The sequence below is a fragment of the Amblyomma maculatum genome, chromosome 1 (genome assembly GCF_055883805.1).
Source record: "Amblyomma maculatum isolate TAMU_Amacu chromosome 1, ASM5588380v1, whole genome shotgun sequence".
Classification (NCBI taxonomy): domain Eukaryota; kingdom Metazoa; phylum Arthropoda; class Arachnida; order Ixodida; family Ixodidae; genus Amblyomma; species Amblyomma maculatum.
In genome coordinates, this window is record NC_139344.1 from 278,586,959 (window position 1) to 278,603,070 (window position 16,112).

At 41.8% G+C, this 16,112-nt stretch overlaps 1 protein-coding gene across 7 annotated transcripts in view; it reads left to right on the forward strand.

Annotated features, from left to right (window-relative positions):
• The window catches only part of Ae2 (anion exchange protein Ae2), a 228,046-nt gene that overhangs the window by 206,618 nt on the left and 5,316 nt on the right, over positions 1-16,112 (forward strand). For all 7 annotated transcript variants that reach the window (XM_084591397.1, XM_084591398.1, XM_084591401.1 and 4 more), the window contains 5 exons: positions 1,759-1,907; positions 5,083-5,277; positions 6,979-7,248; positions 7,331-7,420; positions 13,505-13,668. In XM_084591397.1, coding sequence (XP_084447523.1) covers positions 1,759-1,907; positions 5,083-5,277; positions 6,979-7,248; positions 7,331-7,420; positions 13,505-13,668 — 868 coding nt within the window. The remainder of the gene's footprint in view (positions 1-1,758; positions 1,908-5,082; positions 5,278-6,978; positions 7,249-7,330; positions 7,421-13,504; positions 13,669-16,112) is intronic.

Below are 16,112 nucleotides of genomic sequence, written 5' to 3' on the forward strand. Positions count from 1 at the left end.
TTGCACAATGCGTTAGTGTGACGTCTGCATGTCTCAAAGCAGCAAAGGTGATCTGAAGCTGAAACTAGAATTGATTTTCGCTCAAGCAACTCTCCGACATCTGCTGGTGATGGGTCAGTAGCCTCGACCCTTCTTTGAGCAAAACCACTCTTGACAGAGTTTTTAGCTAGCAATCTAGCAATGTCTGCGACTGCAAAGTCTGTGAAAAAGGATTCATTAGAGACTATGTGAAAGTTTGGTTGAACCCTCCCCCCTGGTTGGCGTGAATAAAAAAATCTATTTTCAGTCCCGCCAGGTTGGCACTTATGCATATGTGCTCCTTTTATTATTTTATTTACTACTACTACAATCCCAAGGAGAACTGCAGTGTCTTTTTCACTGTTCTAAGTAGTCCAACTAAGATTGTAGTATGGAGGGGCCATTTGGTTAATACTAGCCCAGCTTTTTGGACGATTGTTTAGTTTCATTGTAAGCACTAAATATGAGGGGGTACCCAAAAGAAACCGAACTTACTTCCTTTTGAACCTATTTATTCACATTTGAAGCCCAAACCTTCAATCTCCTTTAAAGTACTTTCCACTTTTACTGATACAATTGTTTAAACTTTCATTCCACTTTTTTGTCATGCTTGACAGCACCTGCATCGTTTTTTTCTTTGCCTCTGCAACATCAGCAAAACGCTTTGCTTTCATGTATTTTTTTCATTCTGGGAAACAGTCACACCGGGCAAGGTCCGGTGAGTATGGGGGGTGAGGAACAGGGGCATACCATTTTTCGTCAAATATTGATGATTGCACGAATTTTTTCGACATTTTCATATGTTCGGGCCGTGGAAGGACGACCAGAACGAAGTTGGTCATCAATTGACATTTCACCCATTTTGAAACGGGAGAACCACTCAAACACTTGAGTTTTCCTCATAGCATCATCCTTGTACGCCACTGTTAACATTTCAAGAGTTTCTGTTCCATTTTTTCCGAGCAGAAAGCACATTTCACCGCCACGCACTGTTCACGAAAATCAGTTATTGCAAAAACGACACTCACAGAAAACAGTTGTCACTATAAACTCTGCCGAAGCTAGTACGCCTGACCTTCAGCGACGCCACTCGGCTGACTGGCTCTGGAATGTTCACTCTATGCGCTCCTAGCGGCAAAGCACGGTACTACGAAAGCGCTGCCCACCAAAAAATTAGTTCGGTGTCTTTTGGGTACCCCCTCGTATGCGGTAACATTTCAAGAAAGTTTGTGCACGAGTCGATGTGCTCGATCTCTTCCCACTTGTTCTGTTGCGCCAGAGTTGAAACAATAGCAAATTTTTGCGTGCACAGATATTGTAAGAAATAATGTGCAGTATAAACGTATTGTAAGAAATAATGTGCAGTATAAACGTGTTCCAGTTTTTATTGTAGTTGTGAACGTGATCTCCACTGTGGAAAATGCCTTATTTGACCATTAACTGAGCCTGTGCAGTGCCATCTAAAAGCATTTAATTTGCTTGCTTTTTTAAAATGGCGTGTAGATATTGCAGCATGGTGTATTTTGCCAGGTTGTCACCAACAGCAATTGAAAATGCAGCTTTTCTTTTTATCATGTGACTTAATTATTTAACATACTATTGTGGCTTCCTGTTGTGTTTGCCATAACTTAAGGGTGGAACCTGTCAAGGAGTACTTATGGTATATGGCTTGAGCAGAATTTTTGCTTCCTTTCTTTTTTCTTTTTGTGTGTAAACCTGTGCCTTCTTTCTTTCTGCCAGGAGACAAAACGAACAACCTCATTGGAGTGTCTGAGACACTTGTAGCTACCTGTGCAACAGGCATCTTGTTTGCCTTGTTTTCTGGCCAGCCTCTGGTTATAATAGGTGTTACAGGACCGGTGCTGCTGTTTGACGAGTTGTTATATACGGTGAGTTTGTTGTTGCACACCTAGTGCACATAATTCAAACTCAAGGGAACCGAAAGTTTGGTCTAACTAATGGCAACCTTTTTAATACACTTGATGCTGACAAATGGTTTGAGTAAACCATAGCGTCGAATCAGCAAAGGACCTCTATATAACTGTTGAGTCATGGTAAAAAAATTTCTTGACATGATTGTTTGTGCGTGTTTAATGCGAAGTACCATATTTGTAGAAATCTAATGGGTTTCTGTTTGTATGTACTAATTCAGCTGAAAAAACGATGTTGCACTATATTTGAAACCATGTTTCAGATTTAATGCATTTTTTTTATTATAGGGTATTAATCTATCAGCTGAACTTTTAGGCTTATAGCCTGTGCAAAAAGGCCAACTTCTCAATACCTTGAAGAAAATACAAGTGCAGTGATTAAGACGAGCTGTGCTATGATTTTGTCCCGTGAAGCATGGTATGATATGGAAGTTCGACTGTTGGAGTGAGGTGCACAAAGTCACGCTTATATTCAGCGAATATATTGATGTTCCTGAGGGGGAAAAGGAGAGGTGGACAGATTTCAGCTCACTTGACAGCTCCTGCTCTCAACTTGTTGGAGCTTCTTTGGTATGGTTGTATGCAAATATTTAAAAGGAAATCGGAAAGCCAGTGGATTATTCTTTAGGAACACTTGCCGACATTTTTTGTGCATAGAAAGGTGGCTGTATTGCTGAGAAGGTAGCAGATAACTTCGAAAAATGAGCAGAGTTGAATAAATTTTGGGATGCATTTACAATGGAGCTTTCCGAGTAATCAGAAGTGTCATTTTCAAAGACCAGAAACATGGCCAAAGACCAAAAGAACTTTTCAGAAGCCACTGCAGAAACTGCACCGGAGAAATGCGTAAGCCTAAGCATTGCTGTGTTCTCTGCAAGATGTGTCAGCGGGATTGCAACTGAACCTTTCCTTTCCTGCGAACCACTTAACTGTCTAATTAATTACCTAATCAACTCGCACCATTTTGTCACTTACACACCTTTCCTTGATGCTCTATCCGATGGTACCATCCTTTTTTCGATATACCAACTAGTTTTTCTTCCACTAGTGGCAGATATTGGGCCTTTCCTTTCCTGTAAGCAACTTAACTGGCTCTAATTAAGTTTTGATGGAGGCGAAACGAAGAGGCATCCGTGTGCTGTGCAATGGCAATGCACGTTTAAGATCCTCAGGTGTTCGAAATTGCTTCGAAGCCCTCCACAACCGCACCCCTTTCACTATTTCTGCTTTCACAACCATCTTCTTTTACGGCTCTGTTAAGGTGTCCACAGAACAGATGTGACAGACGTTGTGCCTTTCCTTTTCTGTTATGCATTTATTATTGTTATTGGCTCTAATTAATTACCTAATTAAACTACATCAACCATTTTGTCATTTGCACATCTTTCCTTGACGCTCTATTTCATGGTATCATTTTTTTCTCCGATATACCAACTAGTTCCTCCTTTACAGCGCCGACAAAGTCATGCCCGTGTGAAATCCGTCTACATAGCCATACAATGCTTACGAATTAAAACCGAAAGTTGGCAGATCGATGGTCATGATAGCACAGTGCTAGTGCACGGCATTTCAGCCACCTCAGACCCCACCTTTCACTGAAATCTCCGCTGCATTGTGCATGGCTGCATCTTGTTACAACACGCGTGTACAATAGAAATGAGCTGTGTGGGTGCAGAAGAAACTTGGTGAGGTTATGGAAGGGAGCTGCAGACTGCATAAAAAAAATACTGTATCGCACTTACGCCATATGCGTCAGCAACAAAGGCATGAGGTGAACTTGTCACCTTTGATGCATTTCATTTGTATTTCATCCATGCGTGCAGCAGTAGCAGTAGCAGTAGCATGGAATTCACCAACACAGAATACATATTTTGTAATTGAATTTTTTTAGGTTTTTTTAGGTTTCACATTGCCAAACAAAAGTTACCATGTCACAAATGTGTATGAGACCATGTTATGGATACAAAAGCTACAATATATTTGCTGCTTTGTAGTTTTTCACATAAACTCTAAGCTGCCCCGGAAGCTGGAATGACAGCAGCTGGACAAAGAGCTATTATACTGCAATTTTTGCGGGTCTCGTGTGATCCGATACTCGCTTGTTTTATCGAAACCATAGTTCAGCAACCTGGGACCGAAACTGAAACTGCAGGGCAGAATAAATTATTTATAAACTAATTTGCTGAGCATAGGTGAATTTAATGTGGTCCATGTTTACTGTTGTCTTGCACATAATTTGGAAGCAGAGATGCAATAAGAAAAATTTCATGCCTCTACCATTTGAGGGGTCACATCAAAATGGCCATGGTACTTTGGGTGCATGTTATATTGCTTGTCTTGCGTGTTTACTGGCCTGCGATGAGCAGAACCTTACTCCCCTGTTATCGCACAGTTTCACTCCATGTTAAAGCAGGATAGTGAGTGTGACCGCAGGCTAAGATGTGTGTGTGCTCTGCACGGGTCTTGGTGATGAGTTTCAACTCAGCACTGTCATTTTAGCCACCACTATGATCTTCGGCAAGCTTCTTCTTGAGACAGTATTCGTCATTTTTACAGCTTTGCAATTTTGTCAACTCTCTACATTGCTCACACCATCACTCAGGCTAATGAGAACATGTTATAGTTCTTTTGAAATTATTTCACTCCTGAGAGGTGAAGGAAAAGAAAGAGGGAGCTATCATTCATTTTGTAGATAAGCTCTCAAATTTTATTGGTTAAATGTATATAATGCTACTTATCTAAGCTCATCAATTTTCCATCCATCGCATCATGACTCCACACATCCTAGATCTTCCTGCAAAGCACCAATGGCATCGATTTCACTTGCTCAGTGAAAATCTTGTATTTGTGTAACATACTTACACATATATGTTACCTATGCTGTTTTTCATTTCTGTGCACACCACCCTTATGTAATACCCTCTAATGAGGGTCTTTAAGGTATTAAAGTGAAGTGATGTGCGTGATATGCCCTTATACTGCGTGATATGCCCTTAAAGCTGCTATTCACATTATACTCATTATGTTGTCAGAATACCTCCTTGAATTATAAATATGTGGTCACATAGTTGAAGAAAAATTTTGCTCTTTTCAACCCTTCAGTTTGTAATACCTGCCATTTTTGTCTTTGCAGTTTTGTGAAGAGAACGATGTGGAATTCCTTGCCATTCGGGTCTGGATAGGCATGTGGATAGCTATTCTGGCCACATTGGTAGTAGCCTTTGAAGGAAGTGCACTGGTTCGTTTCTTCACAAGGTTCACGCAGGAGATATTTGCATCACTCATCTCACTTCTGTATATATACGAGTCATTTTATAAATTATACTTGGTGAGTACAAAAATAATTTTGTTTGTTCATGGCTTTGTACTCGTATTGTGTAAATGTGAAAAATATCAAGCCAAAATGAATTTCCTCATGTCACTGTTTACTCCATTCCATTCCCTTTTCATTAATGGAAGTACAGTACTCACGGATTGAAATAGGACACTCGGAGCGCGTGGCCGTCAATGCATGCAATGCAGTGTGGTAAACAACAGGCCGGCTTATTGGCGACCGGAAGGAGCAGTTCTGCTTTTTAGATGTTCTCCCCCTCGCGCTATACCACAATGCAGCACCTTGGTTCCATGAGCATCCACGGGCGGCGCTGCATGCAGCGACTGCCACGCGCGCCGAGTGTCCTATTTCAATCCGTGAGTACTGTACATCACTCTTTTTTTTTTGGGGGGGGGGATTGACAAAATTAATATCAGTTCAGTTCAGTCGTTCAGTCGTGTCCGACTCTTCGTGACCCTATGGACCATGTCACGCCACGCTTTCTGGTCTAAATTATATATCTTGCCATAAATATATAAATATATCTTGCCACTTGCAAACTAAAAAAATAAAAAATACTACCATGTTGGCTCAGCAGTTAGGGTGCAAGGCACCTTTCCACTGTGTGGTTTGAGTGCATTTAAACGAACCCAGGTACTCGAAATTATCCAGAGCCCTAAACTACTGCGTCACTCATAGCTTTAGTAACTTTGGTACGTTAAACCTCGTGAACCATGAGCCATTAAAAAAATATTCCAAGTATAATTTGATACTTAACCCTCACCTTCTGCAGGACAGTATCGTAGCATGCACAGGTCGATGTAAAAAGTGTGTATGATGCAATCGCAGGGCCAACATTTGGAGCAAACAGAGATTAAGAGCGATAAAATAGAACTGCAGTGTGCCTTCTATACATGTGTGACTGGCTGACTAGCAGAATACTGGTTTGCAAATGGTCCTGCAGTTTCGGAGATGTTACTGGCAATTTGCTCTCATGTTTGCTACTGCTCACCAGAGAAAGGAACCGCAGGTGTGCATACTTGCCAACCTTCCCGATTCACCTGGGAGGCTCCCGAATCTTGACTGCACTTGAATTTGACTAGCACTGCCCTATACCACTCAAGAAAGTAGCGGACAGGAGTGAGTTCCCATGGGCACTTTTCCTAGCAAATAGTGAGCAAAGCGACGATACCATTGTCGCCAACTGCAGCTAGTACATCTTCGAATACAGAATTGGCAACTTGCATTGCGGTGCATAAAAAAAAAAAAAGAAACTATAGCACTCCGACTGCATTCTGGGCACAAAAATGCGAGGGGCCAAGTGCCGCCACAGGTTTATGGTGAAGCTGCGATTGCACTCTTGAAATCAGGCTGAAACAGACGTTTTTGGAGACACATAGAGATTCGTCTGCTACATTTTTCTAGCTCACTGTAGTGTATACAGCATTCTAAAAGGCTATGTAGAGGTGAAATTGGTGCCTTTCCCACGAGGCTTCTAAAGTGGTTGCTGCAGCACTGCCATAAACCACAGAGGCACTGCTGCGAAAGGACTATTTGGACTCTGAAAGATGTTTGAAATTTCGTACCACACTCCTCAGTTTTGTTTTTTTAAATTGATCCCATAAATTTGAATAAAATGTAACATATAATAATAAAAAGCTTTGGTGCTATTTGTAAAGTGATTCACATTGATATATATATATATTTTTTTTTCAGATATTTGTTACTCACCCTCTGCTTAGAGCAAGTGATTACTGTGATAATGATAATGCCACTGAGGCCTACTTTCCAAGCAACATTTCTGCTGCAAACTGGACTAATGCTTCCGCTGTGAACTGGACTGGGGAGGCGTATCCAGAGTTTGAAATCATAGAACGGACACGTCAACCGAACACCGCACTGCTGTCAATGATCTTGATGTTCTCTACATTCTTCTTGGCGGATTTCCTGAGAAAGTTCCGGAACAGCAGCTTTCTTGGGAGAAATGTGCGTACTTTGACTAATCCTAGAAAACGGGTTGTGTGTGCAAGCTGAAGTTTTTCAATCTTTCATTTTTTTCTTTTTTTAGGCGAGGAGAGCTCTTGGAGACTTCGGTATTCCGATCGCAATTATTGCCATTGTTACTTTGGACTTCTTTGTTCCAAACACTTATTCTCAGGTAAGAGCACTGCACAGTGACGCTACCCTTGTGCCAAATGCGCCAAACTAGATAGCTGCACTATTCTGGTAAAAATTGGGAAAATTGTATTGAACTGCTCCAGAACTCTCAGCTTTCAAATGGACCAGTGCCGTGCGCCAGCAGTTCAGGGAGACATGACCTTGGTTGTCACTGCCATTTCAGAATTTCAACGTCCATTGAATCACACTTAAGACTGTTTTTCGGCAATATGGACCGGGATTGTGAAGTTCTTGTATCAAACACGAGCCACTATCGGTCTGGTGAAATTTCAGTGCATTTCAAGCTGTTGCCATTTTCTCATTACCTAAAAAACACAAGTAGTCACTCATAGAAATGGAGGCCGACCGGCATCCTTGGATTGTTTCCAGTATATAACCATCTAACGAGGCTCTAAATGGGCGGCCAGTTAGGCCTAGCACTAGTCAACCAATAGGAGGCTGAGTTTATGATGCAAGGTGTTCTAGTGGTGTAATAGGAAACCCAAGCTCAAGTTTCAACATGCGATGCCAGCGCCACACCTTCCCTAGCGGCCAGCCGTCGAGGCTACTGGGGAGAAGCGCGGACGACTGGTGCTACCGGCGAGACGGCGGCGGTAGCATGAGCAGCAGCAGCAGCAGCAGCACGCAAGCGTACACGCCCTTCAGTCCGAGCGGGGAGTAGGAGGGGAAGTGGCGCTAGGCAGGTGCGCTCTCTCAGTGGATACATTTGTACGAAAAGATAAGATTTGAATCAGTAGGCTTTTGTTCAAGAATGCTGGTTTCCTTGCCTATGAAGGATGAGATTAGGGGTGAACAGGCTGATGATTCATTCAAAAAGTGGAAGTTGCCCATCAAATTGAAAATGAACTGTTGCTAGCCAGAAAGCATTTCTCGTGGGTTCGGAATTTTACCAAGGAACTGCGCTATACAGCATGAATGCCTTTCCAACATGGGCGAAGAGCTCGGAACATTGGCTACTGCCCTACTGGTGCATTGAGTTTACTTTGTAATAATTTACATAAAGGCCACCGCATCTTCGTTTTGCAGTGAGCGTAAGTTCCAGCTTTGCAAGGGCATCATCTGTGTCGAAAGAGAAGCTCTTGCCTTTCATGGGATGATCATGCCTGCTATGAATAAACAAATGCCAGCTAGCATTGACATTTACCGCTGTCTTAAACATATTATTAGGTTTCCAAACTTTCCTCAGCAAATGCTAACCTTGTAGCATTGCTGTCTAACAATCTGGGAGTTGGACAACAAAGAAAGAATAAAGCACTGAAGCTTCTTTTAAAGTTTCTTTACATTGTTTCTCATGTGTTTGTGCTCTAGTTATTTACTCACGCGCGTCATGTGCATTGGTTTGGCACCAACAGTACTGAACACTGCGTTTGCAGAGCCAGTTGTATGTCGTAATCATATTCAACTGTGCAGAACGTCATTCGAGTGTGCTATTGAGTGCTTCGATTTGTAGTGTGGGGTATTCCGAGCATATAATAAAAATTGGGAAGAATATTGAGTTCCACATTAAGGGCATGACGCAGTAGCATGTCACACGCATAGGGATGATGCTTTGCACTTTTTCATATTGAATTTTTGTCTAAATTTTTTATTAGTTTATCTTTATTCAGAAACAATTTATACACCAAAACTTGTCAGCCAACATTGGCTTTCCATTGTGACCAGTTCGACACTTTTGAACGCATTTTCATTCTTTCTATTTCAATGAATTAACTGATCAGTTACACACTTTAAATTTCCTTAATTATTGTCATCAAACACTGGCTTTTCAATCTGAGCATTTTGACACATTTGAACCCCTTTTTTCTCTCTTTAATTTCTTTTTCATCAATTACATTGGTTTCATTAACTCATTATTGCCTGTTACATAACAGTCAATCATCAATGACTAGAACCACAAATTACAATCGTATGAATTTTTTTACGTAGCCCCCGATTATTTCAGACACGCGGTGCCAGCTACTACTACTACTACTATGCCGGCGGCTATTTTACCGAAGAAGCTGTATAAGCAATCGCTTAAAATGATTGAGATCGTTACAAAGGACGCAGCATATTTAATGTGATCGCCGACTTCTGAAGCACACTTCGCGTCTAGTCGTAATTGTAGTTATCAACCTGTCCGCTTCAGAGAGTACACAATATCAACAAACTTTTTAACATTATTCCAGTTTGATTTACGGAAAATAGAAGTCAAGCAAGCAAATTTTTATGAAGCCGCGCTGCTGATGGGGGGGGGGGGGGGGGGGGTATACTGCGATGCGCCGCAGATGCAGTGTGAGAGCTCTGCACGTGCACGGAAGGGAGCGGGAATGCGGCACTGCAAGGAGAATGTGCGGCCGGCACGTCCCCCATATTCCCAGTTTCTATTTTTCGGCCATGAATGGCGCTCCCCATCAGGAGCAGCAGTGCCACCGCGCGGTGCTTTGGGAGCCTATTCACATGTGCAAGTATGGCGATTTCTGCATATGACATTGCATCTGTCGTAATATCGTCTGTGCTGAGCGCTGACAAGCGGCAGCTTGTGGCGAGATGCAACGCCGATGCTATGCATGGGTACAGCGGTGACACGTAGGCGCTGTGCAGTGCAATCTTTAGACTAAATAAATAGCAGTTGCCCTTGCAGAGTCTGGTTGCAAAAGCCTCCGGCAGCGCTGCCAATGGTGAAGTCAGTCTGATCTGTCTGTCCAAGTTAGGAGTGTGCATATACTTGAAATTGCAGATATGAATTGAAAATTGATGTCACTCAATTTGTGTTTGTATTCAAAAAACTGATATTTGTAATTTTCAAATATTCGAAAGTTTCCGAAATACACCAAAAATTTGCGAGTTCACTGCAGTTTCACCGCATTGCTTGACTGCGTTGACTGCGCAGTGAAGCATCCTCAAAATGCAATGGGGCGGTCTTGTGAAGAAATTACAGAATTGCTTTGTCTGCTTAAGAGTGAAAATGATGAAAGCCACTTTACAGGACTGTTTTCACTAACTGCATATTTACTGTCATCTCTACTACCGTCATTATCATTATCACTAACTGCAGCATCATCATTGTCGCTACTGTCATCATTATCACTAACTACACCATCACTGTCATTGCTACTATCATCCTTACGCTAGACAAGGAGAATTAAGGTCTTTTTTTTTACGAGCCTGGCGTGAAGCAGTGTTTTTCACTCTCACTTGGCTGGGGATCAGAGAGATAGTGACTGGATTACTGATGGAGACAGATTTTTTTTTAAGTGTCTGTTCACGGTGAACATTTCCTGCGAACATTTCTGTCAACACCGGCCATCAGGCAGGAAAGGCTTTCACCTTAAAAGGATCTTTCTGGCTTCAGTTTCATCTCAAATGTAGATAACCAATCATTCAGGTGTTCATCGGATAAAATTACTGTGGTTCAAATGGATTTCGGCAGTATTTCAGGCCCATTCGACAATTGAGCTTTGGGTTAATTAGGACATTTTTTCTGGTCCCTTGTAGGCCGAATTGCGAGTTCTTCCTAAAAACCAAAAACAAAATGGCATACGTAATCCTGTAGAAAATGTATACTGGATTTTCCAGTAGGGTATATGCTTCTGTGAAATTCTAGTTTGACTTTATTTGCAAATACTTTGTGAATTTTGGAATAAACAACATGATCAATGTTTGATATTTTTAATTTTGCATTCTTTTTTCACTGATCAGATATTGGAAGGTATTTTTTTTTCTATATTCACATTCAATTCATACATGAAAATTTCAATATTTGCACATCCCTAGTCCAAATACATAGCGCTGCTGTGTTCGCACTTCACCATTTGTTTCAGCTGTGGAACATGGTGACTCTGGCACTTAGCTGCTTGTTTTAAAAATTGAAGACTGAGGACGGTAGGGCAGACTAGCTACAGCCAGCCCAAGGGCTTTATAAAAGCTGATCTGCTTTTGAGGATATGGAAGTGACATGAGTCTGAATAAATGCTTCTGCATTAGAGCACAGAAGTACATCTAACTAGAACCAGAGAGGTTATAATACGAAGGAGATTTAATAAAACCTATGTTTTGTGGAGAAAAGTTAGGAGCCACACATCACAGGCAACTCTCAAATCAAACTAGCCATTTCATCGCCCGCAGCAACAGAACGGCATTGAACATTTCTCAGTCTGCTGCGCAGCAGTAGACTTCAATGGAGAAAAAAGGAAGCTTTCTCAGAGCTACATTTACAGCTATGCTGTATCAGGAACCTTTATATACTGATGAGCAGAGGTGGGCAACCTTATGAGGTTTGTCGAACCTCATGAGGTTGGTTACCTCTGCTCATGAGTATATGCAAAAAGTAAAAATTGTACAGCATATTCCCCGAAGGCATCTGTTTAACTTACAGCATAAAGCTGAACACTTGTCAACTGCGATTCTCTGCCAGTAATGACAAACCTAATGGTGTAGATCTCTTTGCATTGCACTTCTGCATATTTTTCAAATCACGATTTAAAAACTAAGTGTTAAGCTCTGGAATGCTGGTAAATGAATATTTTTATTGCTCCAACTTGCTCCAGATTGGAAATTTTAACCCGTTTGGCCCTGGAATGTTAATTTGAGCTGCACATTTTTATTGCTTTCTTTTTCATCTATGAGGTCTCTTAACCACACACTGAATTTTTTTGTTCATAGTAAAATCATTAGGTATTCTGACATATGGTGCCGAAATAGGGCATCAGGGCCCAGTGGTGTTAAAAACAAAAGGGACCACTTAGTGACCGCGATTCACAGTAAAGAAGTGAATGAAAAAGTATCTTATTCTGCATTATGGAGCACATTTAATGCAACTTCCTTACTTTTTAAGACATGTATGGATCTTGCGCTTGTCACAAAAGGTGATGCTTTCTCCTGTTCACCTTTCGTCATGAATTGTTTCCTCTCGCTCTTGTCTAGACAAGTGAATGTCACACGACGAGAGATGTGTTCGGAAATTGCATCGACCGAGAGACTAGGGAAACACTTGACACATGCACCGCTCCAGTGATAGTGCAACATGTAGGCACCAGGGATGACCCATGAAACTTCAAAACATTGTTTGAAATTCACTTCCATCTTCTCCTCCATTATGTCACCAAGGTCACCGACAGCGCACCAATAACAGGAGCTAAGAGCACTTCGTGCTTAATAGTCCGGTAACCTAACCCTCAAGCTATGGCACAGCATTAAAGTAATTGACGCAGGCCAGTGCTGCGCGCAGTGCACTCATCATGGGCCTGGAACAACTATGATGGCGCTGTGAGGCATGCACTGCCGCTGCTATAGACAGGAGGTCCTCTTGATGCCATAGCCTCCACTGTATGCTGCCTTGACCATGGGCAGGCCAGAGATGTGCGACAAGTGCATGCACCGCTGCCTCCAGTCCGGCCCAGCCTTGACGGGGTGCTGAGAGCATGTTACTTTGCAGCAGGTGTCCAGGGCTGCACTGCAGGCATGCACTGCGATTTGCAAGCTATAGCACAGAGCGTTTTTTTGTGCTGGGAATTCTGGGGCGCTATGGCACATCAAGCAATCCACATCACTTTGCAGAATCACTTTGTGGCTTCAAAGAGCCGCTGCTTCATTGGATTGTGGTAAAATTAGGATCAGGCTTTAATACATAGTGCACTAGTTGTTTAACCAGGCTGGTTCTAGCCACCACTTCAACTTATTACATCGAATTTTACATTAGAAATTGCAGGGCTGTGGAAATTTGTTGAATTATCTGGGATTTCAAATTAACAAAGTTCAAATTGTCGAGGTTTTACCGTAGCTTGTTTTAGCCTGGTAGTAGATACCAATGCCGCCTTACTCGTGCTTTTTTCTGGTTCACAGCATTTTATTGCCTTCCACTTTTCACGATTACTTGACTGTTGTAGTAACTTCTCTTGGTTGAACTTTGTTGAAATGTTTCATATTTAATGTTCAGCGTTATCATTAATTTGCTGTATGTAATAATAAGGCAGCTTTCGAATTACCATGAGTGAAAGTAAAAGGAGAATGTCTTTCAGAGTACCATTGTGTGCGTAGCTGTTTTGATTTAAAATACTGTCCCCTTTGCTTTTCAATTCTGCAGAAGCTGAAGGTTCCCAATGGCTTGAGCACCAGCATTGAAGGCCGGGGGTGGTTAATTTCCCCCATCAGCTCAACAAGGCCATTCATTTGGTGGCACATTTTTGTGGCAGCACTCGGTGCTCTGCTGGTCTTCATACTCATGTTCCTCGAAATTGAAATCTGCGAGTGAGTAGTCTACCATTTGCTCACAATTTCTCATTGTTTTTTTTTTGTTTGTTTGTTTTATTTGCCCAGCAAATGTCTGAAATCGGCAGCCAGAGAGAGAAGAAAGGACCATAAATCTTCAATTGTAGCAAGGGATTTATTTCGGGGTTAAAGAACCCCAGGTGGTCAAAATTTCTAGAGTCCTCCACTACGGCATCTCTTATAGCCTGAGTTTCTTTGGGACGTTAAATCCCACAAACCAACCAAACCAACCAACCAACCATATTTTTTTTTCAAAATATCAAAGGCATGTGTTTAATTTTTTTCTAGTATCTTGGGGAAGGTTTGAGGTAAAAAGGACTTCTTCAAACAGAGTAGAGTTAGAACATTATATCCAAACATTGTGGTCATAGAAACGTTGGGTGTGATGGCATCGCAGCGAGAGTAAGCATTGCTATTTAGTTATAAACAGGGGCTGTGCAGATATTGAAATTCTCGGATGTGAATTGAATATGTAGAAAAAATTTAGGAAGAGGTAAAGGAGGCAAATATTTTTGACCTTACTGCTTTTTTTTCTTCAAAATAGTGCATTATCTTTGCAACTGAAATATACCAATCTAACCTAATCTAATCTGCGCCATAAAAGGGTAATAATGGCATCGGTTGAGATATATTAGATGGTATAACGGTATGCAACTTGTAATGTAGTCATACTAGACGAGACGAAATTATCTAAAGGATCCAATGCCTCTTCCCAGAAAAAACAAGGTCATAACTACCAAGATTGTGGTGAATCCTTGTAAGCAAGCTTTATCGTATAAAATCCATGTAATTGCACAGTTTCAGTGTGCTGGAAGAGTGCATATGTAAGTTAGGGAATGCACGCTAGCAAGCCAGCTTCAGAAAAGCAAGAGCAACACCCAGGCAACCCCTCAGCATACATATAAGTGACACCATAACGCAGTGGTTCTCAATGGGGGTCTGCAGACCCCAAACACACACACGCATGCACATACGCACACACACGTGCACACACATGCACGCACACACACACACAGTCACGAAGACAAAAACAAAACAAAAAACAGACAAAAAAATGAGACACAGTTACGCATTTTGCAGGATTAAAAGCACGAAGGTTCAAAGCAGACTTTAGTTTCTCAAAGAGAAAGGTGAGATGAGTACGAAGCCGGCGAGTGCGAGAGAGTCTATGGCGTTTGTTGATGCCGGCACCAGTGCAGCTCGAGCTCTGGCTGCACTGCTGGACAGGGCTGCAATGCAAAGCATCTCGGGTGTCTGACGAACATGCAGGTGCGGTTTTGAAAGGAGTCTAATCCCTTCTAGCAGCATACATACTAGCGCCAATGTGTCGTCTCTTCCTTGTGTCCTCTGCAGGCAGTGGCATGCAGGCTTATCAAGTGCAAGTTTTTTAGAAGCCACTTAGCCTTGACTGATCGTTCCCAATCCTGTCACCTGCTCCCCTTCCCCAGACTTCTAATCATGCACAGGGGTCCCGGACACATGATGCCAATTCGTGGGAAATACGTCGCCACGGCCAGATGCATTTTACTATAACAAATTTTTAACAAATATCTCTTTACTATAAAGGGGAAAAAATGACCAGTCAGTCATCTATGGAAGATGAACTGGGACTTCAGTTTCACTTTACTATATCAGAGTTTTTGCTATATCTAAGTTTACTATAGCGGGGTTTTTCTGTGTTCATATTCATTTCACTCCCAAAAATGTGTATTTGCACACCTCTACTCTGTTGATGCCTGTATAGCTACACTGAATATCAATTCCTAGAAAATGTAGCTAAGGTCATAGATCATCATTTGTTATTTCAATTTTGATTCATATGCAGCTAGCAAGGCATGAAGTGATATGGCCGTTTTTTTTCTGTTATGCCCTGTGGCAAATAGTTCCGGTGTCAAATACGGCAGGAAGGTGGAAGTTCATAGAAACAGTAGGAATAATGTGAAATAATGTTTGCTGGATGTTATACTTGTTGGCCTAGCAAAGATGGACCAAGATTTTTCCCAATTTATATTCAGTGAATTTTGTTTAAATTTCTGTAGAGTACTGGCTAAAATTTTGTTTTCCTCTGCCTTCTTGAATAATTATTTGACTTTACATATGATTTTATGTGTGCATGAAAACAAACTGCATCCTCTGTATCCTGCTGGTTGGCTCAGCGGTTATGGCAAACAACTGCTGAAGCACCCATGTGCTGTGTGATGTCAGTGCATGTTGAACACCAGGTGGTCGAAAATAACCGGAGCGCTCCACTGACATTGCTCATAGCCGATGTCTCTCTGGGACACAATCCGCATATGTTACCAGCATCTTCTGTGCAGAGGTCCACTTGCAGCTGCTACCAATGTGTTGGTCAAGTGTAATATGAAAATAGCAAATGCCAGTAGACTGACAGCATCATCCACACTGACAGGAAGGGCTGATGT